General features: G+C 36.5%; 4 protein-coding genes and 1 pseudogene across 7 annotated transcripts; 2 read left to right on the forward strand and 3 right to left on the reverse strand.

Moving 5' to 3' along the window:
* Positions 1–226: 226 nt before the first annotated feature.
* On the reverse strand, positions 227–2,390 carry morn2 (MORN repeat containing 2). 4 transcript variants are annotated; one of them, XM_026261155.1, is made up of 6 exons: positions 2,145–2,390; positions 1,930–1,980; positions 1,725–1,831; positions 1,163–1,299; positions 969–1,059; positions 229–542 (listed from the first exon to the last, which is right to left on the reverse strand). In XM_026261155.1, the coding sequence occupies exons 1-6, from the start codon at positions 2,149–2,151 to the stop codon at positions 450–452; spliced, it is 486 nt and encodes a 161-aa protein (XP_026116940.1). In that variant the 5' UTR covers positions 2,152–2,390; the 3' UTR covers positions 229–449. The 4 variants fall into 4 exon arrangements, with proteins under 4 accessions (XP_026116944.1, XP_026116940.1, XP_026116941.1 ...); XM_026261156.1 differs by having other exon boundaries at positions 231–542; positions 961–1,059; positions 2,145–2,389; XM_026261159.1 differs by lacking the exon at positions 1,930–1,980 and having other exon boundaries at positions 227–542; positions 1,725–1,873.
* LOC113095759 (selenoprotein N-like) lies at positions 2,334–5,866 on the forward strand (annotated as a pseudogene).
* A 335-nt stretch (positions 5,867–6,201) lies between these two features.
* Positions 6,202–18,732, reverse strand: LOC113095748 (oxidation resistance protein 1-like). Its single transcript, XM_026261109.1, has 15 exons — positions 18,455–18,732; positions 17,544–17,764; positions 17,280–17,443; positions 15,622–15,689; positions 13,928–14,080; positions 13,614–13,745; positions 13,327–13,511; positions 12,667–12,998; positions 12,388–12,535; positions 12,074–12,248; positions 8,128–8,238; positions 7,852–8,004; positions 7,585–7,680; positions 7,393–7,466; positions 6,202–7,255 (listed from the first exon to the last, which is right to left on the reverse strand). Exons 2-15 carry the CDS (start codon positions 17,603–17,605, stop codon positions 7,120–7,122), a joined length of 1,989 nt encoding a protein of 662 aa, XP_026116894.1. The 5' UTR covers positions 17,606–17,764; positions 18,455–18,732; the 3' UTR covers positions 6,202–7,119.
* Positions 9,234–12,060, reverse strand: LOC113095750 (uncharacterized). Its single transcript, XM_026261110.1, has 2 exons — positions 10,477–12,060; positions 9,234–9,765 (listed from the first exon to the last, which is right to left on the reverse strand). Exons 1-2 carry the CDS (start codon positions 10,762–10,764, stop codon positions 9,280–9,282), a joined length of 774 nt encoding a protein of 257 aa, XP_026116895.1. The 5' UTR covers positions 10,765–12,060; the 3' UTR covers positions 9,234–9,279.
* A 299-nt stretch (positions 18,733–19,031) lies between the features above and the next one.
* On the forward strand, positions 19,032–24,412 carry LOC113095773 (mitochondrial fission regulator 1-like). Its single transcript, XM_026261145.1, has 9 exons — positions 19,032–19,200; positions 19,722–19,762; positions 19,862–19,880; positions 19,974–20,081; positions 20,566–20,675; positions 20,829–21,040; positions 21,224–21,581; positions 22,500–22,646; positions 22,783–24,412. The coding sequence occupies exons 2-8, from the start codon at positions 19,743–19,745 to the stop codon at positions 22,609–22,611; spliced, it is 939 nt and encodes a 312-aa protein (XP_026116930.1). The 5' UTR covers positions 19,032–19,200; positions 19,722–19,742; the 3' UTR covers positions 22,612–22,646; positions 22,783–24,412.
* The last annotated feature ends 1,433 nt before the right edge of the window (positions 24,413–25,845 follow it).

The following is a 25,845-nucleotide window of genomic DNA, read 5'->3' on the forward strand; positions in this document are numbered from 1 at the left end:
AACAAAAAGAGGCCTTGTTTTACAGTAAGTGGATGGATGAAGGGAGAGAGAGAGAAAGATAGAGACGACTATTAGCATTTTTATGGCTCAGAATCAGACGATTAAATTTCCTCCTCAACCTTTAAGACCAATTTTCCATTTTGCAATGAACTTTGTATGAGCTCTGAAAAGGATCTGCTAGACATATGAACAAAAACTCCCACCAAAATATTGTCAAAAACTCAAAAGTGAACATTGAGTCATAAATTTAATTGAGGTAGAACATTGAAACAAATAACACAGATTTAACTGAACACTAGGGCTTCATGTTAATTTAAAGCAGAATTAGAAGCAAAATGAAAGGCGGTGGATCTCCAGCCGAGGTGCTGATCCACAGTAAACACGTTCTCACTCCAGAGGACAGGAAATTGAGCTTCACGGTCTTACACAACTCTTGACTTCTCATGCAGTCATGAGCTCTGCTGCTTATGCATGCTCATGTATTTTGGAGATGCGCTCCACCAATGGCTGAACTGTACACAGAGAATCACATTCCTCTCACCCTGTGCACAAAACAAAGTAGTGATTCTTTCAGAAGTGTAGTGTGTGGGAACACGTGTTCTGGATATTCAGTGGATGCTGCTGGAACTGAAGTTATTTTATTGGTATACCAGATCTGATCAATGCCTCAGGGCCGCTAGCTGTGATAATGCATCACGGTGTATATAAGATCTTTTTCAGTACTTCCACGGGTGGTAATTCTAAGAAATCAAGTTTACTCAAATGCTCGCTTCATAATCTTGATAAGATGCTCATATTGTACTATCACTTCTTAAAGTTCAGTTTGGTAAAGTGATTAAATACTTAACATTATAGCACTTAATCTATGTCATCTAGATCAGAAAAGGACAGAATATATATTATTACTATTATTTTTGTTGCTGTATTCATATAAATGGTGTGTGTTTGTGTCCATGTCACATGTTAACTTTGAGCTTCAGTCCCAGTGCCGCTTTGTTACGGAACATCCCAGTCCACACAAGTCCTTGTGAATCTGTGAACTCCCCTTCACCTTCAAATCTGCAAAAACAAATTTATTTTATGACACTTAAGCCTTTCTTATGACAATGATGCTGAATCCTGCTTTGCATATGTTTGGAGAACTGATTATTTACTGTATCACCTGTTGTTGTTAAAGGTTCCTGTGTATTCTGTCCCATCAGGAAATCGGTATGTTCCTTTGCCATGATACATGTTGTCTCTGAACAGGCCGCTGTAAATCGCCCCTGAAGGGTGTGTAAGAGTTCCTCTGCCATTCATCTAAGGGCCACATTAAACCAGTAACCAAGATATAATTACAAAAAGCATAATAAAATAAGTAAAATAGGTAGTTGTCGCATGTCTGAATTTAGATTTCATAAAATTAGTTGCACTCAAAACTGAGATAAAAATCGAAAAGTAGGCTATGACATGAGATTAGGTAACTAAAGCTCCAGTATGTTACTGACTTTGTTAGCTTTAGTGCACATGAGATTAAAGTTAATGTGAGTTACTTAAATATTGTAATTATATATATATATATATATATATATATATATATATATAGAGAGAGAGAGAGAGAGAGAGAGAGAGAGAGAGAGAGATAGATAGATAGATAGATAGATAGATAGATAGATAGATAGATAGATAGATAGATAGATAGATAGATAGATAGATAGATAGATAGAAAAACATCCCACACACACCTTATCATTGTCCCATTCTCCAGTGTAAGTAACTCCAGAGGCTGATGTCTGTGTGCCAGACCCTTTCCTCATCACCACACCATCTGAAGTACGACAGCATTCTCCCTCTGATCACACACAAACACACGGGTACACACCTGTTTAGTGGGCTGGATAAATAAAACAAAACACTCATAGAGAAGTTATAAGATGTCAGCTAACTCACCATATTTGTCTCCATTTGGAAAAATGTAAGATATTTTAAGACTTGTAATCTCTACAAACAAAGAGCAGTAATGTTAAATCAAGGAGGTTTTTATATTTTGAAGTTAGAGCTTAAGTTAAGTAGAGTTTAAGTTATTTGACAAGTGACAAGTGTTTATATTTAGAATATAACGTTACATAATAAATTATAAAAATATTTGTTATGAATATATTTACCAGACATGATGCTTTATTTAATTAGCTTTAGTGGAAACTCTTTACAGGGTGGTTGCGACAGAATCTCCATAGCAACGAGTCATCAACTCTTCTTCGTCTGAATGTTTTTGAGTCACGCGCTGCCTGTACTGCCATCTGGTGAACGCGCACCTCACTCCTCGCGCGCACTATCCAGCGTGGGTAGCAGGAATGGGATCCTACATCCCATCCAAAACCGGTTCACACACTGCAGCAGGTCGAGGAAGATATGGACTGTAAGAGGACTTTTTTTTAGTCTGCCTCTCTTTGGAATCTTGCTCTTCTGATTTCAGAGCAACAATTTAACGTGTTTAAGAGCTGAAATTAATTTATGGAGATTGAAAGCAAGTTGTAAAATATAAAATGAGTTGATATAACTGATCAGAATCAGAATCAGAATCAGAATGAGCTTTATTGCCAGGTATGTTTACACATACGAGGAATTTGTTTTCGTGACAGAAGCTCTGCAGTACAACAGAATGACAGCGACAGAACATAAAACACATAATAAAAGAATAAAAATACAAATATGTAGACAGTGAATGACAATATACAAATGACAATAGTAGGCAGGTATATTACAAAGTGAAATTATGTATGTACATATATATTGTGTGCAAAATTTAAGTGTATACTAAGTATGTGTGTTAGATAAATAAAGTGTGTGTGTATATAAATATAAAGTGTAGTGTGTTCGCCGTTATTGTCAGCTGTTCATAAGATGGATTGCCTGAGGGAAGAAACTGGTCCTGTGTCTGGTCGTTCTAGTGCTCAGTGCTCTGTAGCGTCGACCAGATGGCAACAGTTCAAAGAGGGTGATGATTATTCATTGACAATTCTCTGTAAATACAGAACCTGGACATCTTTCTTTAGGTGTTTTTTAGGTGCCAGGCAGTTCATGGTCTTTCTGCCACCCAGTGATGAATCTGCCCTGGTCGACACTTAGTGAATCATTCCCAGCGAACTGAACATCTTCACCGGCTACCTTCCCAACAACCGCTATCACCCTCCCACACCACGAGGCAAAGAGGTACAAATATACCTTTAAGGATTTTAAATGAGTTTGGATTAGTTTAGATGTTTGAGCTGAATCACATGATCCGAGGTTGTCCTTTTCTGTTTAGTTGGTGGGTAGAGTTTTTGATTATTTAATTTGTCTCCAGGTACTGATCCACTCTGTGCTGAGTAGCTATGTTCCACCAACGGCCCTTTGTGAAATCTCGCTTAGCTCCACAGGGACGTTGTTTTCAGGTGAGTTAAAAAAACCTGCTGCCATGCTTGGATAAAGTTTTTGTCATCAAGAATAAATGGGATTTCTTAAAATCCAGAAGAAAAGCACTGTGTGTGTTGCTTAAATCTGATTGTAACTTCAGTTTTAATTTTAGTTTTATTGTGAGCCTCCAGCAGAGTCTGATCATATTGTGTTACTAATTACAGAATCCATGCTGAGCTCCAGCTGAATGATGTTCAAGACTTTTCTATTCTGGTTCAGTCCTGGGCAGTGTGCTGGTAACATCATCCCTCCAGTATTCCTAACTGGATTTTCTAACACTTTTAAGGTGCTGAGTGTAGGGCTGGGTAATTAACAGTGATCATGATTTCTGTTTCTCTCAATTATTTTAGCATGATTGCCTGCAATATTTGCCCACTGGTTCCACGTGTTTCCATATTAATAGAAATATATTAGATTATTAGATATTTGCAATAATTAGAAATTTAACTATTTTAGTTCTTAATATAGAGATTAGAGAATGTTTAAACAATATTATAAATAAAATAAGGAAATTAGATGAGATAAAATAAACCATGCATATGACTTGACATTATCTTCATTTGTGTAAGGGCAATCATTTTTTAGATGAAACGTAAGAAGACATTTCTCAAATGACTATATTTGAGATTTATACTTGCGATTTATAATTTCTGAGCAAAATAATTCAGATTTTCAGTTTATACATTATCCGGCAGCCTTAGTTGATTGTTTTATATGGCAGGTCTCTGAATGTGGACATGGAGTGGCTTTATGTAGCTAGTGAGAGCAGCAACATGGAGGTGGATATTGGATACCTGCCGTCCTGTCCCAGGTTAGTGCTTATATTTATCTTCAGAGGATTTTGATTTGTCTTATACATAATGCTGAAAATGCTTCTCCTGACATTTCGTTGCATGCTTTATAGCTTTTATTTATGCTTCTGAATCAAAACAATACATGGCATTAATGCATAAAGTAAATGGGCCATATATATGTTTTTAGATGGAGCTCCGGGCAGAAGGTCCCTCCACTCCCTCAGTGATCTATGACGAGCAGGGGGACATGATTGACAGCCGAGGGGAGGGAGGAGAGCCCATTCAGTTTGTGTTTGAGGAGATTGTCTGGAGTGCAGAGCTGAGCAGAGAAGCAGCGTCCAGACACCTAGAGGTCACAATGTACCCATTTAAAAAGGTGATTCCCCTTACTCTCAATTCTCAACCTTTTTCCTGTATGACAGATTCGTACTTAAAATCTGTTCTTAAGAATCTACAGATGTTCTTTCGAGATGTCTTAGTTTTTTTGTGATATTGGTTGTTTAACACACAAGTAGAAATGTTTGCAGGGTTGTCATTATCATTTCCAATCTCATCAGTGGGATTTCTTTCTGCAAGGCGCTATATTTACCATTCAATGAGGCCTTTAGCAGAGCTGATGCAGAGAAGAAGCTGGTTCACTCCATCCTGCTCTGTGGAGCCCTGGATGACCAGTCATGCTGAGGTAATACACCCAGAAGCAGGCATAACATGGAATAGAAATTCTGGAAAAGTTAAGTTTGGCCATAATGGTCAGCATGACTTTATCTGTATCATGATATCTTCTGACAGTGTTTATCATTGGTCAGAAGGGGTTTTAAAGCTAGAGATCTAGGATTCTTTCAGCTACATCAGATGTTACTCTAATTTGTGTTCTTTACACATCTCTTGCTCCTTATGTGTTAGGTTCAGGGCGGACATAACAACACAATATCAATTAAGTCATATATTTTAATATAGAAAATTTGCCATTATGTGCAAACCTCCTGAGTGACAAATGTAATTTATTGTTCAGACTAATGAACTGAAATGGCATTGTTGTATATTGATCTGATAAAACCACTTTTGTGTCATGCGTACAAAGTTACTTATGTTTTGCAGCATTTTTTTTTCTTTTTTGTTATTCCATATAGTTCTGTAGGACACAGAACGGTCCTGTCTGTGGTTTCCTCATTTAGACAGTTTGTGATGGTCTGGTCTGAAAGCCCAGTCAGGGTGAGACCAGGCCTGATGTTGTTGTTTAAGTGTGTGGAAGCAATGTCTGCTTTTCTGTGTCCGAACAGAATACTGGGACTATGCTAAAACACACACAAAGCCTTGGAGTTTAGCTCAACCACACAGCTGCAGGAAAGCTGCCTTGGGCTCTAATATATCAAACCTGCATTTTTTTTTTTTTTGTCTTTTATAAATTCTCTATAATGCAAAACGTTCACATGTACTCATGTCTGATTCTTTCTACCACATTTAAGCTGAAGACCAGAGTATAAACAGGAAGGTACACGGAAGAAAAAAAGTTTTTGACACAAGTCTCTTATGCTCACCAAGATTAATTTGATCTAAATACAATAGTATGATAAAATATTACTACAATTTATCTTTAGGTTTTTAAATGTAATGTTTCCTGTAATGGAAAAACTGAATTTTCAGCAGCCATTACTCCAGTCTTTAGTGTCACATGATTATTTAAAAAAATGCTGCTAAAAAAAAAGGTCAACCTTGAAAACAGTTGTGCTGCTTAATATTTTTTGTAAGACATTGTGATACATTTTTCAAAATAAAGTGTCTTTACTGTCACTTGATCAATTTAATGTGTCCTTGCTGAATAAAAACTACAATTTTGTACTGAACTTTTGAATGGTAGTGAAAGAAACAACATCCCTGTAACTGCAGGTTTGTGTAAATTCAATTCTGTCAGTGTCTGTCAAATAAATACAATGGTTTTTTATTTAATATATAAATTAAACACAGTTGTTAATCTAATTTTTTTATTAGGTCACAAGTCAATGAACACTTCAATATTGTGTTTTCACATGTATTATATTGCATTGGTTTTGTAAGACTATAATTTTTTTAATTTTTAGAAGAACTTTTTGTACAGATAACTTATGGTATGGATGTAATTACCATTGCAAAAGTTAACTACAGAAAGAAGATTTTCCTACAGGCTAGGAATCTATCCACACGGGTACTTAAGACCTTGACACCAAAAGCCTCTCGAGACTTGAAACATGTAACTCTAAGGTTTGTGTGGAATTCCACCCACCCAGTCAAAGTCATCTTGGTTTTGTTTTGGCTCGAGCAATGAGAAACCTTCTCCATGTGTAAAAAAGTACAACTGTGGGTTTAAGCTAATGCCTATACCAGTGTTTATAGCCAATGCTGTGCTTACTAACAGCAGACGAGGCTTTATTTAGTGCTGTTGTGAAGTCATAGCGTTGCGTATTTGTGTTGAGTCCTAAATTAACACATAAAAAAAAGTTCCTCATCATAATAATATTCAAGCTGTAACCAGAGCTGCAGTAATGATGCAGGATCTGCGATCAACCCCACTAGAACAAACACAATGTTTAGATCATGTTATTTGGGTAGACAGTCCTTCATTCTGTCGTAGAATTCTCCTGAACACAAAAATGATCTTGTACGATGAAGTGCACATATTCAAATAATGAACTGGACTCTTAATCATAAGACTAAACAGGTTTTCTTCATCATGGTGTTAAAGTGTTAGGTGAGCTTTCATTCCCTTCAGGCAGAATATTCAGCATTCACAGTTCGAATCCTCTCTTTCCTTTGATTTGCAGGTGTCAGTAAACTGTGGAGAATTAGTTTCTCTGTTAATGGCCATATTTCCACTAAATCATTATGTTTTGGATTATTTACAATGCTAGTTGTGTCAGCCGAATGTCCAGGCTTCCAACTCCAGGATCGTGAAGTCGTTGGTCTCAGACAAACTGCAGTTATTAAAGGTGAAACAGGGGCTGCTTCTGCCAAAGAACAACCTCTCGTCCACCCACAAACCAAAGTGACCACTGGGATGAAAAGAGACAAATTACGTTTAAAAAAATGTACAAGCTTTTGTGTTACCAAATCTCAAATGAGGAATAAGAAATACGCTGATCTGCATTCAGATTTGCACATTCACATTTTGTAGAAAAGTAATATGTACCTTCCTCCTCCAATGGCAAAAGAGTCCAAATCTCCTTTGATAAAAAAAGAGTTTTCCCCAGTCCAATGGAAACACTTAAAGGAAACAAATTTAAAGTTGAAGGTGTTTAAAAGATATTATCCGTGTAAACCTGTCTATTTGTTTCCCTCGGTGACACAAAATATTCTCAAATATGTTTTTATTGGAATTTACCTTAAAGCGTGGATGAGACAGGAACAGGAAGGTCTCTCCAGTGCCATAAAATGCATCACTAGGATGCAGCGGATGTGAGAGGAAGCTTCCAAAAACCTGTGGAGTAGTAAAATCCAAAAAAACAGCAAAATATCTGTTTTAGGTTAAAAAAAAATACAAGTGGAAGAAGTATTTCAATGTATCGTGGGGAATTAAAATCACATGAACAGTGACCAATGACCTTCAGATGTCCATTCTGATCAGAACTGTAAAAAAATTTTTTATGACCTGCTGGTTGTGATCCTTGATGAGAATCAGCACAGGTGAGTCAGTGGTGCTGAGTTTCCTGTAAAGAGTCTTGAGACTGGCCCCGTGTTTGTCTGTGCTGTAGGAAAGTTGCCACGTGTGTCCGATTGTACGAGGCGGCAGCTCTTTTGCGATCTGAGAGAAGTTGTTTTACTACTTAAACACACCAGGCCTCCAGAATCAGGACAGATCTTTATTTTGCAAAGCTGAATGACTTAAACTATAAATAAGTGTTCATGTGTGTTATTGCGTACTGACCTCTCTAACTTGTCGGGCATCCAGAATAACACTCTGGTTCAGAATATGACTCAAACCATCTGGTTCAGTAGAGACAGAAACTTTCGGCCCACTCTCCTCCACTGACACCATCTGTACAGGAACAACATGTGAATGACTCACTAAATCATACACTATGGTGTAAAAATAATTTTTGATTCAAATACATGAATACTTTTATTCAGTAATAATGCATTAAATTGATCAATGGTAATATATCAAACTGATAATGAAGACATAGATAGTAATGACAATGACTATTTCAAATAAATATTTTTTAAAACAAATTATTCATCAAAGAATCCTGAAAAAAGTATCAAGATTCCCATTAAAACCTTAATAACTGATAATAAGAAATGTTTTTGAGCACCAAATCAGCATATTAGAATGATTTCTGGAGAATCATATAACACTGAAGACTGGAGAAATAGCCATCATAATAAATTACATTTACATTATTTGAAAATAGAAACATTAATTTTAATTTAAACTACAATACTTAACCGTTTTAACTATAATCTGATCTTTAAAAAAAGAAAAAGAAATTCTGATTCAGAACCAAAAAGTGCTAATAAAGATTATCTTTATACACACTTTCAATAATGCAATGTTTATGTAAAAAAAAAAGAAGAAAAAAAAAAAGCATTCAATAAATTTCCATTTTGCTGGCTCTCGGTAATCTTAGTGGTACTGTTTGCTTTGTACCATTTTTCTAATTTTTATGGCATAGGACTAAAGTATACACTAAACCTCACAAAATGAAAATCTACATATTCAAAATTCTTTAACATGTGGGTTCATTTTATGGCTTCACATTTTAAATAAATAAAAAATATATATATATATATACTACTATATATTTTAGTATATTTATACAGAATAAAAAAAAATTGACCAAACTGTTCTCTATTAAAAAAAAAAAAATTAACTAAATTTTTATTCAATATGCAATAATATGTAATACACAAATACTTGTTGAAATGTACAAATAAAACTAAAAATATTTTCAAATTTTTATTTAAATCTTTGCATAAACACACACAAAAAAGTATACATATATTTGCAAAATACATATTTAAAATATTATTTCCTATAAACAATTGTCAATGTTAGTCTCAGTAAAAAAATGATCTGTTACGTGTGTTTTTTTTGCCCAGCCTCATACAGTATTTGATAGATCTTGAACTTAACCTCAGACTTCAGCTGAGGATTGATTTTTGCCAACATGTCTGCAATGACAGCAGCGAATCTGAGATCCTCACTGTCCTGCTGCATGGCCCTCTCCTTCTCCCAGTCCAGCTGCTCCAGTCTCCTCAGCGAGGCATATTCAGTGGCAGACTTTCTCTGAGGTACTATGTCAGTGGAAGATGGCGAGGCATCGGAACAGGGGGAGATGCTTGGGGCAGGGAAAACTGAAATTGAACAAGGCGAGGGGCTGCGTTTGGGTGACGGACAGGGTCGAAGAGGAGTAGATGGGGCGAGTGGAAGAGGCGATGATGGCCTGAGGGACAGAGGTAAAGGGCTGCCGGAAGTCACAGTCTCCGATGTCCCTGAAGCCAGAGAGATTGGGAAACTGTTTGTCTTCACTAGTTCCTCAACGGAGAATACTTTACGGAAATCCTTGATTGAAAAAAAAAAAAAAAAGTGATTACATTTAGTTATAAAAGAAACAAGTTATAAACATACCGAACGGGTATTTTCTTCCATATTGCAAGCTTGAAACAGATTTTAAAAAAGAGGTGCTGTTTAAGCTGACTAAATTATTGGAAAAGACTGGTATGTGTCAACAGAATGAATGGCATTTATAATCTTAAAAAAAAATTAAGGTAAAAGGGTACATTTCTATATTGCTGCATGATATTCAAGGGACACAGAAGTCATTTAAAACAATCAAATGATTTGTCAAAGGGTGGTAAATTTCAGCTTTTATGGCACAGTAAATTAGACGTTTCATCAAGCCCCGCCCTTTGGTTACTGTTGCTAACTCGAACAAGCTTTAAAACAGCTCGTGTGACTGAACTTACTAAAGTGACTTACGATGTGTGCAATACACGGTGCAACACTCTAGTAAACTGAAACGGATTTACAGTTTCCATGAATGAGGTAACGTTACATGAGTGACTTTCTGTTGACATGACATGATTTTGTCTCCATTGCTCTTACAAAATGAATCTTATTGGAGACTTCATAGCAACAATCATGCAAGAAAATCAGAAATATGTAGAAGACAACATTGAACACTTTTTTTCAATCAATACAAGCAGACCAGGTAGCTAGGATGCTACTATCCATCCAGACAGCTGTCTAGCGATAACAAAATGTATTTCTTACCTTCACATTTGGGGCTGTTCCCCGATGTTTAACAAATTGAGTTAACCATCCCAGCTCTGTTATGATCGTGTAAGGACTTGGATCACTGCGTCTTGCGTGGACCCTCTTCTTGATCCTCACAAACTTGTCTCTTAAACTCTTCCACACTTTACGGCATTCTGCTTCGTCTTTTCCCGCGCCAGCAGCGACTTCGGTCCACGCTTTCTGAATACACTGGAGGTCACTTTGATCGCGCACACTCGGATCATAGAGTGATCCTTCCGCTAATATTCTCTCGAAGTTATTCATTTTTGCTGAAGTTGCGAAAATGTGAGACGTGTGAACGCGCGAAACCTCGCGGACTCGGAGACAGCGCGCGCAATAACGCTCTGACGTCACAGCTGCGCGCAGAGTAATATTAATAATAACGCTTGTAGCGCTTTTAAAAGTAAAATTTCAGAGCGCTCGCATAAGCAAAATTAAGATAGATAAAATTAGCATGATAAACACAATACAGAGAGTATTACAAACAATTTTACAAACCTAAAAACAATTTAAATAGTATCCAAGGCATAAAAAAACCATACAATAGCCTACATCACATAAGCAACCATAAAAATCATATTTCACCCAAATGCTTCCTTAAAATAATACGTTTTAAGTAAAGATTCAAACATTTTCAAGGATGGTGCATTTCTCATTTCGGAAGGCAGAGAATTCCATAACTTTGGGGCAACTGAAGAGAAGAGAACGCCCTATCACCCCTTGTTTTTAGGTGCGTTACCGAAAGTCCGAAACAACTAAAAGACCAGCGTCGGCCGAGTAGACGCGAGTGTTGACAGTGCTGGAAAGTCACGACTATTGGCGCTCTATTATAAAAAAAAAAAAATTCTTAAAAAGATCGGTATGACCTGACATTTAAGCCAAGTTCCAACTACAACAACAAAAAAGTTTTTCGATAAGTGGACTGTGTTCTGGTCAACGGATACAGAATTTAAGCTAAGAACATGTAAGGAAAAAAGAAAGCTGTTCAGTGTGCTATAGAAGCCCCCAAAACAACCCTACTGCCAATAAATAGAGCTGATCCGAGGAGACAAACATTTCCTGTAATTTTACAAGATCATATTAATAATTCATATCATATTAATATTTCTATTTGTGAAAATAAAATGTATAGCATGTAAGATGTTAAGCATGTAAAAAGTTCATTGTAAGAGCTAACTTAAGGTCCAAAACATTACAGTTAAAGCTCAAATTATTTACATACGGACTTAAACTAATGTGCAAAAGTTTAGAGTTGGTAAGATTTTTTTAATATTCTTGAAAGAAGTCTGTTAACCTCACCAAAGCTTCATTTATTTTGATCAAAATCACAGTAAACAGTAATATTATGGAATATTTCTACATTATTTAAAAATAACGGTTTTGTATTTTTAAATGTACTTTAATCCAAGTTTTTTGTGACTTGGTTGTCATAGGAGCAAAACTACAAGTCCATGAACATGGTTGCGCAATTATCTTAAGAGAACAACAAGTGAGTTATGACCTTTACACATATACATATTTGCAAAGTGCAAAGTATGAGTTGCCCAATCCAAGCATTTAGTAAATGACTGACCTCCCAGTCCTCCCCGGCCTGGCCTTCGCGTGGAGACCCCTCCTCTTCCTCCTGCTCCTCCTCATCCAGAAGCACAAAATCCTCTTCATCACGTTCTGCTTCATCCTCTTCACCTCCCTCCAGAATGCACAGATCTTGCCGATGCTGGCTGAGGTAAGCGTAAAGCTCATCTGATCTACAGCACAAAATGTCAGACAGAAAGAGAGAAGAAACAAAGTGAGATGAAGAAGCTTGTGCTATGACATTATCACCACATCTCTGCCCTGTCTTTCCATTCATTTCACCACTGTGTAGTATAGGAAAGGGTTAAGTACCTTTCCTGATGCAGGGTGAACCAGGCGTCTCTGGAGGGGATTTTAGGTTTTGAGAAAACCTTTTTTTTCACATACTGAAGTTTGTGTCGAATTCTCACAAACATCAGAGATCCATTTATACCACTACTGGATGTAGCACCACAAGTACCTGATGAGTTAAAGTAATAACTAAGTGAATTTAGTGATAAAAAAAGAAGCTAATGCTTACTTTTATTCATAATCCTTGCTTATATTATTTAGTACAAGTTAAATATCAAAGTTCTTGAATAAAGTGATTACCCAACAGTTGTCTTTCCAAATATGATTGCTGTTCTGTTCTGTCTGTGTGTTCATATGCTTTGTTTCCTCTCTCAGCGCTGTCTGGTCCTCCACAACAGAAAGTAGCAGCCGCTGTTAGCATTCCACCAGACTCCAAAGTCACCTGTCTCTCAGCTTTGGCCATGTCCCTTGACTCTCCACCTTCCTCATCCTCTTTCTCAGGATTTACAGCCGAAATTGTTGTCGTATTATGTGAAACAGGGCACTTGGGAGGAGCAGGAGCGGCCTCTAATGCTGCCTGATGGGTTTTCTTGTGCTCTTTTTTAGTTTTTGATGGCTTACACCTGCTAAATCTGGAAGAGGTTAATGGAGTATATATATAATATTACAAAATATATTTTAAAGCGTTTTAATACACATCTAAGAAATGCACATAATATTCAAGAAATATGTAACAATTTTTGTCATGAGGACTATTGTGATATATTTATTCTAATAATAGTCTGTAACAGAACAACATGACAAAAACACTAAAAGATTTTGTTAAAACACAACAACATTAAAATACTGTGTTAAGTGTTAATCTCAGTAAAACTCAATTACTTAATTTAATAAAATGGCAGAATAGATGACAATTATTTAATTTCTGAAACAGCATCCAAGGAGTAAAGCAGGAAGCACCTGTATGTTGTCTTGTTAAAGTGAATGTGAGAGATGTCCGTGTAGAAGGAAATTGAGGCAAGATCATCCACAGAGCAGGAAAATACATATTCTTCACAGCCATTCTCCTGAACGAGTGGGTGAGACTTTTGAGGATCGAAGAAGATCTTATTGGACGTCACCAGCAATATTCCAGACACCACACCCTAGTCCGACAAACAGAAAGGACAGTCTGAAGTTGACTATGCTGAATTTTAAGAAATGTAATGGGAATACAGGACAGCATAGCATAAACACAACATTCTCACCTTTCTGTCTGTGATGTAACGAGAAAACAGTTTGAGGCAAGACATGCCGGCTGCTCCGTCCACCTGAGAGCATTCAGATGGGAGAGCCAATAGACATACATTTCCATCAGGTAAAGGAACCGCCTCCACATCCTAAAAGAGATTAATAAACATCGAACAATGCAATAGAAAAAAGCTATTGTAAACCACTACAGAATGGCATCACAAAGAGCTTAAATTGTCCATTAGTGCTACAGACCAGCTCTATTGAGATTTACCATTCTGTTTACTATAGTTACACCCTAATGCATTAACAAACAAACTTTTACACTCACCATCAGCTTGTCATATTCTGCATCTGTGGAAGGGGACAAAAGGGTCGCTGCTCCCACAACACCACTGCCGAGTGCAGGATTGAGTCTTTGCTCTTGTCTAGGATGCAGGTCCATTGCCGTCTCTGTAGAGGTTGGGGCCTTGTTCTTGGGTAACTGTTTGAGGTGGTTCACAAGGAAAGACATAGTCACACTGACAACGGTTTCACTTCCCTTCCCTTCACACTCCTGTGCGCCCCCTCATTTCCATTTTCATAGACCTCTAACATCAGATGACTGGACAGAGTCACAGCAGACAGAAACTATGAGCCAATCACACAGATGCAGAAGAATTCATGCAAATGGGATCATAGGACACTGTTACTTCCTGCCTTGGATTATTTTCCTTTGCTATGTTTGTCTCCCTGTGCATTTATAGAAAGTAAGCAGCAGAATTGCCCTGACAGATCTCATACATAAAACACAAAATATGGGTTTGAATGCAATTTTTTTTTTTTTTTAAGAATCTGAACCGTAAAGACAACCTATTGGCCTGTGAGGTTGAGTGGGGGAGGCTTACTAAACTAAGGGAAATATTAGAATGATATCTGAAGGATCATGTGACACTGAAGACTGGAGTAATAGAATCCCAGGAATAAAATTACATTTTTATATTCATTAAAATAGAAATAGTCTTTGGTAACTGTAATAGTACAGTAATTGTTATAATATTATATAATATTACTGTTTATTGTATTTTTGACCAAACAATTGCAACCTAGGTGAGAATAAGAGATTTCTTTCAAAAACATAAAAAAACATTGAACCCAAATCTTTGAACAGTAGTGTATAACAAAAGTAAATATAATAAATATGTCTGAATGTGCATTATATAAAGTACACAGGGACAATATAAAAGAAAACCTGTGTTAAACAATGCTGGTTTTATTCTTTCCATAGACTAAAAGGAGGAGTTCTTTTTGTTACACGAATCAATGAACTCTGTGCACAGTGCAATATCTGATTGTCCGAACTCTAATTTTCCATTCGCTGTTGCTTTGCTACAGACCGCTGTCCCCAGACATGCAAATATTGGTTGATAACATGTAAATCACAAATGATTAGCATAGTTTTAACTTTAAACCTTCAGCACTTTGACAATCATTTCTAGACTTGAAACTGTTTAAACCCGGCACACATCATAGCACACTAATGCAAGTCAGTTTGTTTCCAAAAAGTTAAACTGAGAATCTGAGAAGTGTTGGAACACATCTCATCTGGTGTACATTAATAACCACAGAAAACTCTAAACTCTGAAACACTATTCGAAGAGGAGAGGAGAAATATTTTGCTGGGTCATCAGATTTAGCATAGTTTACTGTACCTAGTTTATTCATTTTAGTTTATTCAGTAAATTCATTTTAAATAATGAAATATTAGTTACCACATTCTTTGCATTCGATATTTTCCCTTTATATTTGCAGTAAAATCTCCATGCTCTATTTGAAATATCCATTCAGACCATTTCATCAGAGATATTTCCAGCATGACTAGACAGCGTGGAGTGTTTCAGGAACCTTTGTTCTAAACTTATCAGTAGATGACAGTGATGTATAACATAATGTTGGCTGTTAGATTTATGGAGACTTCTATCATCATATATCAGCAGGATTATGAAGGTGATGGAGCGTGTGAATGAGCTTAAAAACTTTACTCACTCCATGTTGAATTTTTTTGCATGACTCCAAAGCCTTCGTTGCTGGATCTTTAGCTGGAAATGCCGCCTCTATGAAGATAAAATGCAAAACACAAGCTGCATCAACTAGAGTGAAAGCAGATTGTGTTTGTTTCTCAGTTACTTTCCTCAGCTGTTTAAACTAAAGACACAGAGAATGTTTAGGAAGCAGTAACTAACTTAAACCTAAAGTCACAGTTGAATCAAAGTATGGTATTCAAAATACCGATAATTCATTTAAATAATATAAATTGGAATTTTTACTGTGTGATATAACTGCAAGTTGGCTTAAATGCACAATGCCATTTTACAGTTTAGTTTAGATTTTCCCAAGGCATTTGATACTGTTGGGCATAATAAAAAAAAAATTGCCCAATAAAATTTTTGTTTAAATAACCATTTCATTAAGAGGACATTATACTACAATGGTAACTGTTCAAACTCCGTGCTGGCACCTCACCCAGATTTAAATCTTAATCATGGATTCCATATTTCCCTAGCGGTTCTTACTCGGTTCACAACTTTTTGCTGATTTTATTAAACAGATCATTTAAAATGAATTTATGAAACAAAGCCTCATGGTCTAAATAGGTGTCAGTGAGTAGTCCTACTACCGCCATCTAGTGGCCATTCCTATTTCATGTATTTGCTATTTTTATACCAACAAGTATACCACATTTTGAGTTTTGCTTATTTAAACTTACTAAAATAATTTTTTTACTAAAGTAAAAAAAAAAAACACACACACACATGAATGCCCTTGGAGTAATTTAGTAATTTTAGAGGTAAATAAGTTAAAAACAATTCTGGTAATGTTACAGCAATTTACTGGTATTACTGTTTGAAAGGGACTATTGTTTACACAAAAAAGTTAAGCAGCAAAAACAGTATTTAATATTGATAATAGTAAATAGTAAATGTTTCTTGAGCAGCAAATTAGCATATTAGGAAGATTTCACATTAATCGTGTGACTCTGAAACTTCTCTTTGTAAACAGCAACAGATTTATAAATGATTCTAGTGACGAATGTTGCGTTCCAATCAGAGCTGCGGTCCGTAACTTTGTTTGTGTTCAAAATGTAGAAAAATGTACATAATAAGCGAGTACACCATGAATCCATTTTCCAAACCGTGTTTTTGGCTTGTCCTGAATCACTAGGGTGCACCTATAATAAGTGTTTATATTCGGACTATTTTAGATTGCTTCGGGGGTACCGCGGCGGAGTAACCCAGTACCTTTGTGATTCTTCATAGACATAAACAGAGAGAAGTAGCTCCGGCTACGAAGTTCTTCCCCAAGACGCAAGCAGTTCTGTTTATTAACCGCTAGAGCGTCAAAAGTTCCCTATCGCAGCTTTAAACCGATTCTATGCAACTAGCATCTACAGTGAATAGAAACTGAAAACACACTACTGTTACAGCATACATGTAGCGTGTCAGACTATAGCCTGTATTTATATAATTACATCATAACAGTTGTGAATTTTATAATACTAAGCAATCTCAAATTCTCACAAAAAAACTTTAGCCCGTGGGGTATGATTTTTTCTGGGTTCATCCAAAATAATCACATCCCTGTGTGTAGTTAGGTGCCTTACAAATCAGTTAATTGTCAATCATTTTAAATGGTCATTCATATACCCTTTAGATAGTACTGTCTTAGTTTGGGGTTCCGGATTTGGTGATGTCCTTTGACACATTCCTGTCCAGCACTCTTCCCCAGTGCACCCTGAGCACCAATGGAACACTGAGCAGTAATGAAGCCTGGAGGCTGAGAAATACCAGCCGGCAGCTTTGATCCCAATCTAATGAAAAAAAAAATGACACGAGTCTCTTTGTGAGCTGGATCTACACATCGATTGATTTCTATTTTCATCTGTTCCTTTAAACCCAGCCAAAGCTTACCTGTTCTTAACATTTCCAAAGTAGCTGGCCCTGCTCTTGTCTCTCTGAGCTCTGAGGTCCATGAGGTTTGACTGCTGAAAATGAGAAATGGCCAGTCAAAATGTTTACCCTTCCAGTGTAAGAATCAGTGATAGAACGATTGCCCACTGTTGTGTCAGCGTCTGGAAATCTTCCTTCCTTCTCATCATCCTCATCAACATTATCTGCATTCTACAGAAAACCTGCAATATAAGAGGAAGAAAGGCAATGACCATTTGGTTTGATTCACCTTATCTATTGTATATACTATTTTTATATTTAATTAGTATATACACGTCTGGTTAAGGGTAAGAAAAAAACACGCAGATAAAGGTTTGTGGACTGAAAGATATTTTCTCTTTATATCAATATACATACATTTAATGTTCAAGAAATACTTACAGTCTATCAAAAAGCAAAGGTGGGCAGATTTAGGCCGACTTGAGCCCAATATTACAGCAAATACCATGTCCAGTAATTATGTGGTTTATTTCACATATACAAGCAACTGAAAACAGATGCTTAAAGCTAATTCAGTCATTCAATGTCGAAGCAATAATCAGGCCCAAACCAGCACAAGACTGTGGATTGTTGTTGATATTATCTAATGTGCTGCTGCAGGCCTGAGCTGCATCACAATGTCGCACTTCTGTGTCTAGCATCCTTATTGACAGATATATATATATATACATTATTAATAAACACTTAATGTCCGATGTCACTCACTTTACTGAATCCTTGAGAGATCATTGTTATCAGTCCTGATTATAATTCTTCAGCAGTAATCCTAACGTCGGACCACTTATTGTGCTGGTGTTTGTTATTCTCTAAACTTAGCATTAAACTTGGGTTATAATGATCTCAAATCATTTAATGACATGCACTTGTCTTACCTCGGTATTTAATGATCCCATATGACTCCCAGCTGATCGAGACGATCCGCATCATTCGCTTGTCAATTGGTTTTGATGCTGCTGCAGTGAATCTGTCACCAGTCAATACATAATGGAACAAGGACCGCCCGATTACATTCGAAATTTCTCTTAAATGGTCAAATTACAATCGAAATGTCGTTGTAGAATGCACCGACTGAAAATCTCTCTCTCAACAGAGTTGAATTTATATATCTACGTTTCGATGTAGTATAGCTAAACAGGTATATCAACTTTATCTGCAGTGACTTTTATTTTATTTTATTATTATTATTGTTATATATATATATATAGATATATGTATATATATAAAAATCATAAACCAAATCCTTCTGTGTTTAAACTTTCTAAGCATTAAATCTTAAATCTATTGCGATTTATATAAACTATCCAATTGTTTAAAAGCTGTATTTTAACTTTTTACGCGCAAGTGGACTTTTATTTTGCAATTAGGGCCATATTCTATTGGACTGTGAGATTATAAATGCAGAATTCGAACCAATCACAGGACGAAGCTACCACTAGCACTTCCGACTCCTCTACTCGTGCACTACTTGCAAATCAGCCGGGGGCGCGCTGAGCTAACAGCTAATCAGCTAACATCAACTGGACGGGGAGAAAGGAAGCCCGGACGATTCACAATACCAGTAAACCAGAGAAATCTGCACCTGTGCAGAAAAGAAATTCGTCTAATCTGACCACGCACGGTATGGCTTATATTTCTTCCAAATGTATAATTAGCAGATGCACATTATTAGATCGTTTGTTAGCTAATATGCTAAAAATAGGAATTAGGGTCACAGGACGCCTTTGGTTTGTTTACCTTGCGTACATGATGGGTTTTATTGTATTTATTTTCCCAGTTCGCAATGTTTTTTATACCATATCTACCATAATTTCCTGTTCATTTACTTGCCCATTTTCTTGTTTATTCTTATATAATTGTATTAATATATCTGAATATTTACGTTACTTCTTGATTTAAAGTTTTGATTACGTAAATAGATCAATTATATAATAGAGCGGTTGAGCGTCATTAAACAAAATTTACGCTGTGCTTAAGACTTCTTTAATCATTTGATTTCCATACTGTATCACAAAAGAAGAATTAAGTATGCAGTAACTGCAAAAACATCATTAAGTGTTCTCTGTAATGCCATACATTATTCCTTGACAAAAATTCACGTTTTGTACATCATATCTTTATGTTTCGCTTTTTTTTTCCAAGGCAAAGGAACTCACTTCCCAGATGAACATCTTAAGTGTCCTGTAATAATAATAATAATAATATTATTATTATTAATAATAATAATAATCGAAACCCTACTATACAATCCAAGGTGTGGTGCTTTCTTTCTTCACTCTTAGCAAAATGGAAACAGAAGCCGTAAGTAGATGAACATCTAAACAGCTGTTTTATTCATGTTCTCTCAATGTTTATATATTTTTAGAATATAAATTTTGTTTGCTTGCTCTCCAGGAGGTAATCCCTATATGGCAAAATAAACCACACGGATCAACTCGTAGTGTGGTGAGACGAATCGGCTCGACGCTGCCTCTTAAACCTTGTCCCAGGGCATGTTTCCAGGTATGGGAATAAAAAATTGTTCATATAAGTGAAATGAAGTGACATGACATACAGCCAAGTATGGTGAGCCATACCTAGAATTCGTGCTCTGCATTTAACCCATCCAAAGTGCACACACACAGCAGTGAACACACACATACACCGTGAACACAGACCCGGAGCAGTGGGAAGCCATTTATGCTGCGGCGGCTGGGGAGCAGTCAGGGGTTTGGTGCCTTGCTCAAGGTCACCTCAGTCGTGGTATTGCCAGCCCGAGACTCAAACCCACAATCTAAAGATTAGGAGTCAAACTCTAACCATTAGGCCACGGTGGGTGCATGAAAGTATGTGTGCGTTTATATGGGGAAGTCCCCATATAAACGCACACATACTTTCATGCACCCAGATGTTGTAAACTAATCCTCCTAAGATTTCCCAAAAAGTCAGACTGAGCAAACTCTTTCTATAACAAAAAATGACAGAATAGCGTACATGTGTTCTCCAGGAACTCCCAGGCCTTCCACCAATGCGTTCTATGGACGGTCCTTTGGTGCCTACATTAGCAGATATTGCCTGGATTGCAGATGATGAGGAGGAGACCTATGCCAGAGTCAGGTAAATGGTTTGTTGTGCTGGGCAGTTTCCTCTGATTTTGTAGTTGACAGGGTTTTAAAAATGGCATTATGTAAGATATAGAGCAGAATTGGAAAGTGTTTGGTCCTCAGATGAAAATTAATTTTAAACCAATGCTGTCCTGCTATTTGTCAGGAGTGACACGCGTCCCCTGAGGCATGAGTGGAGGCCAACTCCAATGCTGGTTATGCACAGGAACTCGTCTGTGCCAAACTTCAGGCGAGAAGGCAGGCGAGTCGAGGGTCTGAGGAAACCAGGAGTAACCGCTTTAAACCGCACTACAGCTTTACAAGATGAGCTAAGTCGACTCCGAGCCCAAATCGCCAAGATTGTTGCTTCAGAATCAGGTTTAGTAGTTGACTAAAGCTCATTTAATTATCTGTCATTTACAAAACAAACCTCTGACAAAGGTAAGTTAATAATAAATTGGAATTTGGCTCAAGTGGCACCAGAAATGTAGTCAATTTGCTGTATTTGCTTGTAAAGGTTTTGTCTTGTAGTCCCTCATAAAAATGTTTAAAATGTTTCAGATTCGAATCCCATAACCCCTGACCTGCTGTCCCCTGATGACACTAGTGTGGGCTTCTCCATGGCTCACTTTGAGGCAGCTGCTTACCAGCCAGCCCCTCCAGCCTCCTTTGTCATCAGTGATGTCACAGAGGAGGAGGAAGAAGAGGAAGAGGACGAAGAGGAGGAGGTGTCCGAGCTAGTGCCTGATCCTGTGCCACCTGTTTCCATGACTGCATCTGTAACTTTTGATCTCGATCGCCCTACGATGGACTTCCGAGAGCCAGAGGAGGACACTTTGTCTCTTTCAAAATCCACAAGCTTCGCTGATGTTATGGACATCCTGAAAGACATGAACCGAATGAAGATGAGCAAGGAAAAGTGAGTTTAGTTCTTCTGTAAAGGCCTTTTCATTGTACAGTGTATATGAGTGGAAATTGTATTAATATTATATTACTACTAATAATAATATTAAGGGTGCGCCGATCATGATCGGCCGATTGTTAATGCGCATCTCGTCAGTAAAGCCGGTTCTCTAATCAGCAGTAAATACCCTCAGGTGCGTGATTTCATATAGAGCAGCTGTTACTACACAAGAGCCGTTGTTAATAGAGAAGATGCGCAAATCCACTTCATTTTCAGCATTTATTTGCGCATCTTCTCAGTTGATAACGATCGGCTGATCGTGATCGGAGCACCCCTAAATAATATAGAAAATAATTAAGTAAATAGTAATGATATATCAATATATGCTTTTTGTTGTTGTTGTTGTTATTAATATTCTTTATTAATATATTTAATGATGTTGTTGTTTTGGGTGATTTTAATAATAACTGATCAGAAATTGCTATACTAATATTATTACTATTGACACATTATAAATCAATAGTTATCATATTATTTATTATATTAATGTTTATTATTTTTTATTTTTATTATATAAAAATAATAACATATGTAGTTAGTAATGGTGTGTTAATGCCTATTATTTTTGATTGGTTGACATTAATGATTAATATAGTAAATGTTATTGTGTTTTGAGTGTTACATTAATGGTAATAACAATAATTATTACAAATTAATAGTGACATTACCTTTTTTTTTACTCTAATGATCAGTTGATTCATATTATTATTATGAATTAATATAGTAACTAATGTTATTGTATTAAATTTATGATGATACACTGATACTACTAATAATTACTGTTTTAATGAATAGTCACAGCATATAAATACCTATTGTTGTTTGTTATTATTAATAAATATAGTAAATAATGTTTTTGTGTACCTTATCTAGATATAACCGTGGTTGCATCTCACTAAGGGAAGAAAATTCTGCGTCTCTTATATCTGAAGCATTGAGGAAGAAATTCATTCTGAAGGATGATGACATCAGTGTGAGGAAATAATCAATCATCCGAAACCCTGGCAGCAGACTCTCCATGTAAGGCTAAATTGCATGGAGTGCTTTTCTCTTTGGTTTAAAGCTGGAGATTGACATACAGAACCAAGAGAATAAAACATGGCTGTGAATTTTTATGTACTTAAGTCTTATCTTATTTTTCCCACTGGGTCAATAGGCCTGTGCCTGTGGACCATTGCCATGAAAACCCCATAAAGCCTCAGAATAAACTCAGTGGAGATCTTCTGCGTTCCTCAGCTCTCCCACAATGCTGCGCTGTTGTGACATGAATGGAAGAAAAAGAAGCAGTTCTCATTAGTAAATACACACTCCAACTTGCAGTGAGCAGCCAAGTTTGTAATGTCTGTGTGTACTCATAAGGGTCCATAAGCATATCCTTAATCAGTGATCACTGAGCCTTCACTTGTTCCATCATATATTTTGTGAAATCCAAGCACTACTTCCTGTTTCACCATCATCCTTTTGTTAATTTCAGTAGGACAGTTTATCAACAAAAAGTGCATTTCACACCATATTATTCAAGCCATGAAACCACAGAAGATTCCTGGAGGAGCCCAGTTCCAGTTTGTCGTCTTGTAGATGTGTATAGTTTGGAGCTGTAGAAGTCTTTCTCTTGCCTTACACGTTCCCTCATACAAACCCTGTAATACTTGAAGCTGTTTTAATGCGTGATCTGATGTTCAAATACTGACATGCATTTGCCTCGGTTTAGAAACTAAACAAAAAGAAGTTCTTCTATTTAAATGGTTTTTGTGCATGTGCACTGAAGACTTTGGATTGCATTCACTTGTCATTAGCGCTCTGTGATGTTCCCTTCTACCCTACAGAATTTTGAAGTGTATATTGTGGCAGAAAACTGATGTGGTTCAGCAAATAGTGTAACATAAGTTTGAATTCATAATGCGTGTGGTTTATCTTCAGGAAGCACATGGGAAAATACCTTTTTTTTTTTGGTTTTTGCTTGTGTCAGGCAGGTTGTAAATGTTTATGTAAAATCTGAATCGCATGTGTGTGATGTGGTGTTGGGTGTGACTGTAAGCCAGTTTTGAGGACGCCTCATGTTTTATATGATGATGAAGGATGCTTTTTTCCTTTTGCATACTCTGACAAGCAGCTATTTTAATGCATACTCTGCTTTTGTGCCATGACCACTCACTAAAGTGGGAATCTAAGTCCAAAATCCATTTTTTATTTGTTTCACATTCTTGTTTAGACATGCCTGCAGCAGCTTGTATTCATCTGTCTGACACATTGCATTGGAAGCTTTTGGTATTTTTAATCCAAAACATTTCTTGTCAAACTCCACAATGCTCCAGTGCAGCGAAATGCTTTTAGTATTACTTATAGTTACTCTCACAACATCATTAAAAGCAATGACTACCTAAATTAGTTTTGCTAGTTTACAGTACAAATGTCTTTATAATAAGAGTTATATTCTCAAACGAGACTTGTTACCATCAATGCTGATGAGTGAATAGAGCTGTAATATAAACCGTTATATATCAAGCGCTGAATACTAATACTAACGAATGTTCCTGTACCTGTCAGTAACGGGTAAAATGTTTGTCTGCTGCTCTTTCATTCTGACAGCTGGGTTTCATTTATAGTTGTAACAATAGTAAACACTGCAAGTTTGAGTTGATTCAGGTCAGTCTTGCAGAGCCATGGTATCCTTTAGGAGAGACAGAAACTTGTGTACTTGTGTGTTTGCTTGTTGTCAAATAAGGAAATCATATTGACTGTTTATACGTCAGACAGGAAATAAATGGTTTGAAAGAATAAAAAAACTCCTGTATTTTGTTCAATGTAATGACGATCATCGGCCACATGGAGGCGGTATTCTTTACAGTCTAAAATCAAATAAAGCATACTACCGTTCAATACTCGTATTCAGCAAGTACACATTAAATGGATTAATAATGACTATATATATATAATGTAACGAAAGATTTCAAGTAAATCCTGTTATTAAGAACTTTATATTTATTAAAGGATCACTGTTAAAGTTTATTATGTTTTCCACAAAAATATTAAGCAGAACAGCTGTTTGCAACATTGATTGTGCACCAAATCAGCAATTTTTTTTATACATATATTTATAAGTACAATAATTTTGCATTTTTATTGAACCATTTAGCATGTGCTTTAGGAAAAACTTAACCGGAAATATTAGATGGAACATAATACTGATTTTTTAAATAGTTATTATTTATGGTAGTGCTCACAGACCATTTTTAAGGTTATAATGAACTTTTAATAATTTCTCGAGTCTCAATGCCACAGGATAGCACAAAACGATACATTTCCTGTTAAGACAAACTGTTTCTCTTCAGTGACAGTGACACTGATCAATATGCCAGCAAGCATTTGAGTTTGGTGTCCTGTCAGGTAAAATAATGAGATCGCTCCACCTCTACAGCTGAATCTCCTGGATTTATCAGTGCTCGTGGGGCCTCACGTTACTCTCCAGGGATGCCCGTGACTTCGAAGATTGTAGTTAACCTCCTTTTTTAATTTTTTCTCAAAGACCTGATTTGATCCAGGCCAGTTTCAGTGTTCAGTCTATTTTCTGTGGCAGTCCTTGGCCTACTTTATTACACCTCACCTCTGGAAAGCAGAATCTGTCTATTTTGGATCGGAAAGGATTTTTAGATGTCTGTGGAGGTTTTGTTTAATAGAGTCCAGTGACACCGTGGCGTTGTTTGAGACTATAAATATTGACCTCTGTGTGACATTGACTGTAATTTAGCCTGCTGCTCAAAAGTTTACCAAACGTTTTTTTTGTTTTTGTTTAACCCGGGAATTTTATCCCGACTGCTAAATCGACGTGCTGAAACATGTTTACATTTTAATATAGCCTACTGGTCAGATTAAATGAATTTCAGGTTTTGTTATGTTGTAAGTTGTTAGACCAGCTCCTGGAAGATTCTAATGAGATCTAGTGAACAATAAACAAATAAAGCATCTTTTTTTCTTTACTTCAGTCACCAGAAACACATTTGTGATCCGTTTCAAGACCAGAGTTCTTAATGTCTAACCTGTCTTCAGTGTCAGATGTAGTTTTTGACTGAAGTAGTCTCATGTTACCAATGGAGTCATTTTCACCCACAATGAGCTGGTGATTCAACATTAAAACATACTTGAAGCACAGAGTCTCCATGGTTTAAATTGGAGCTTGACTCTAAGAATACAAACCAATTTCCAATAAAGAAATTTCCTT

Source organism: Carassius auratus, unplaced genomic scaffold (assembly GCF_003368295.1).
Source record: "Carassius auratus strain Wakin unplaced genomic scaffold, ASM336829v1 scaf_tig00215781, whole genome shotgun sequence".
Taxonomy (NCBI): Eukaryota; Metazoa; Chordata; class Actinopteri; order Cypriniformes; family Cyprinidae; genus Carassius; species Carassius auratus.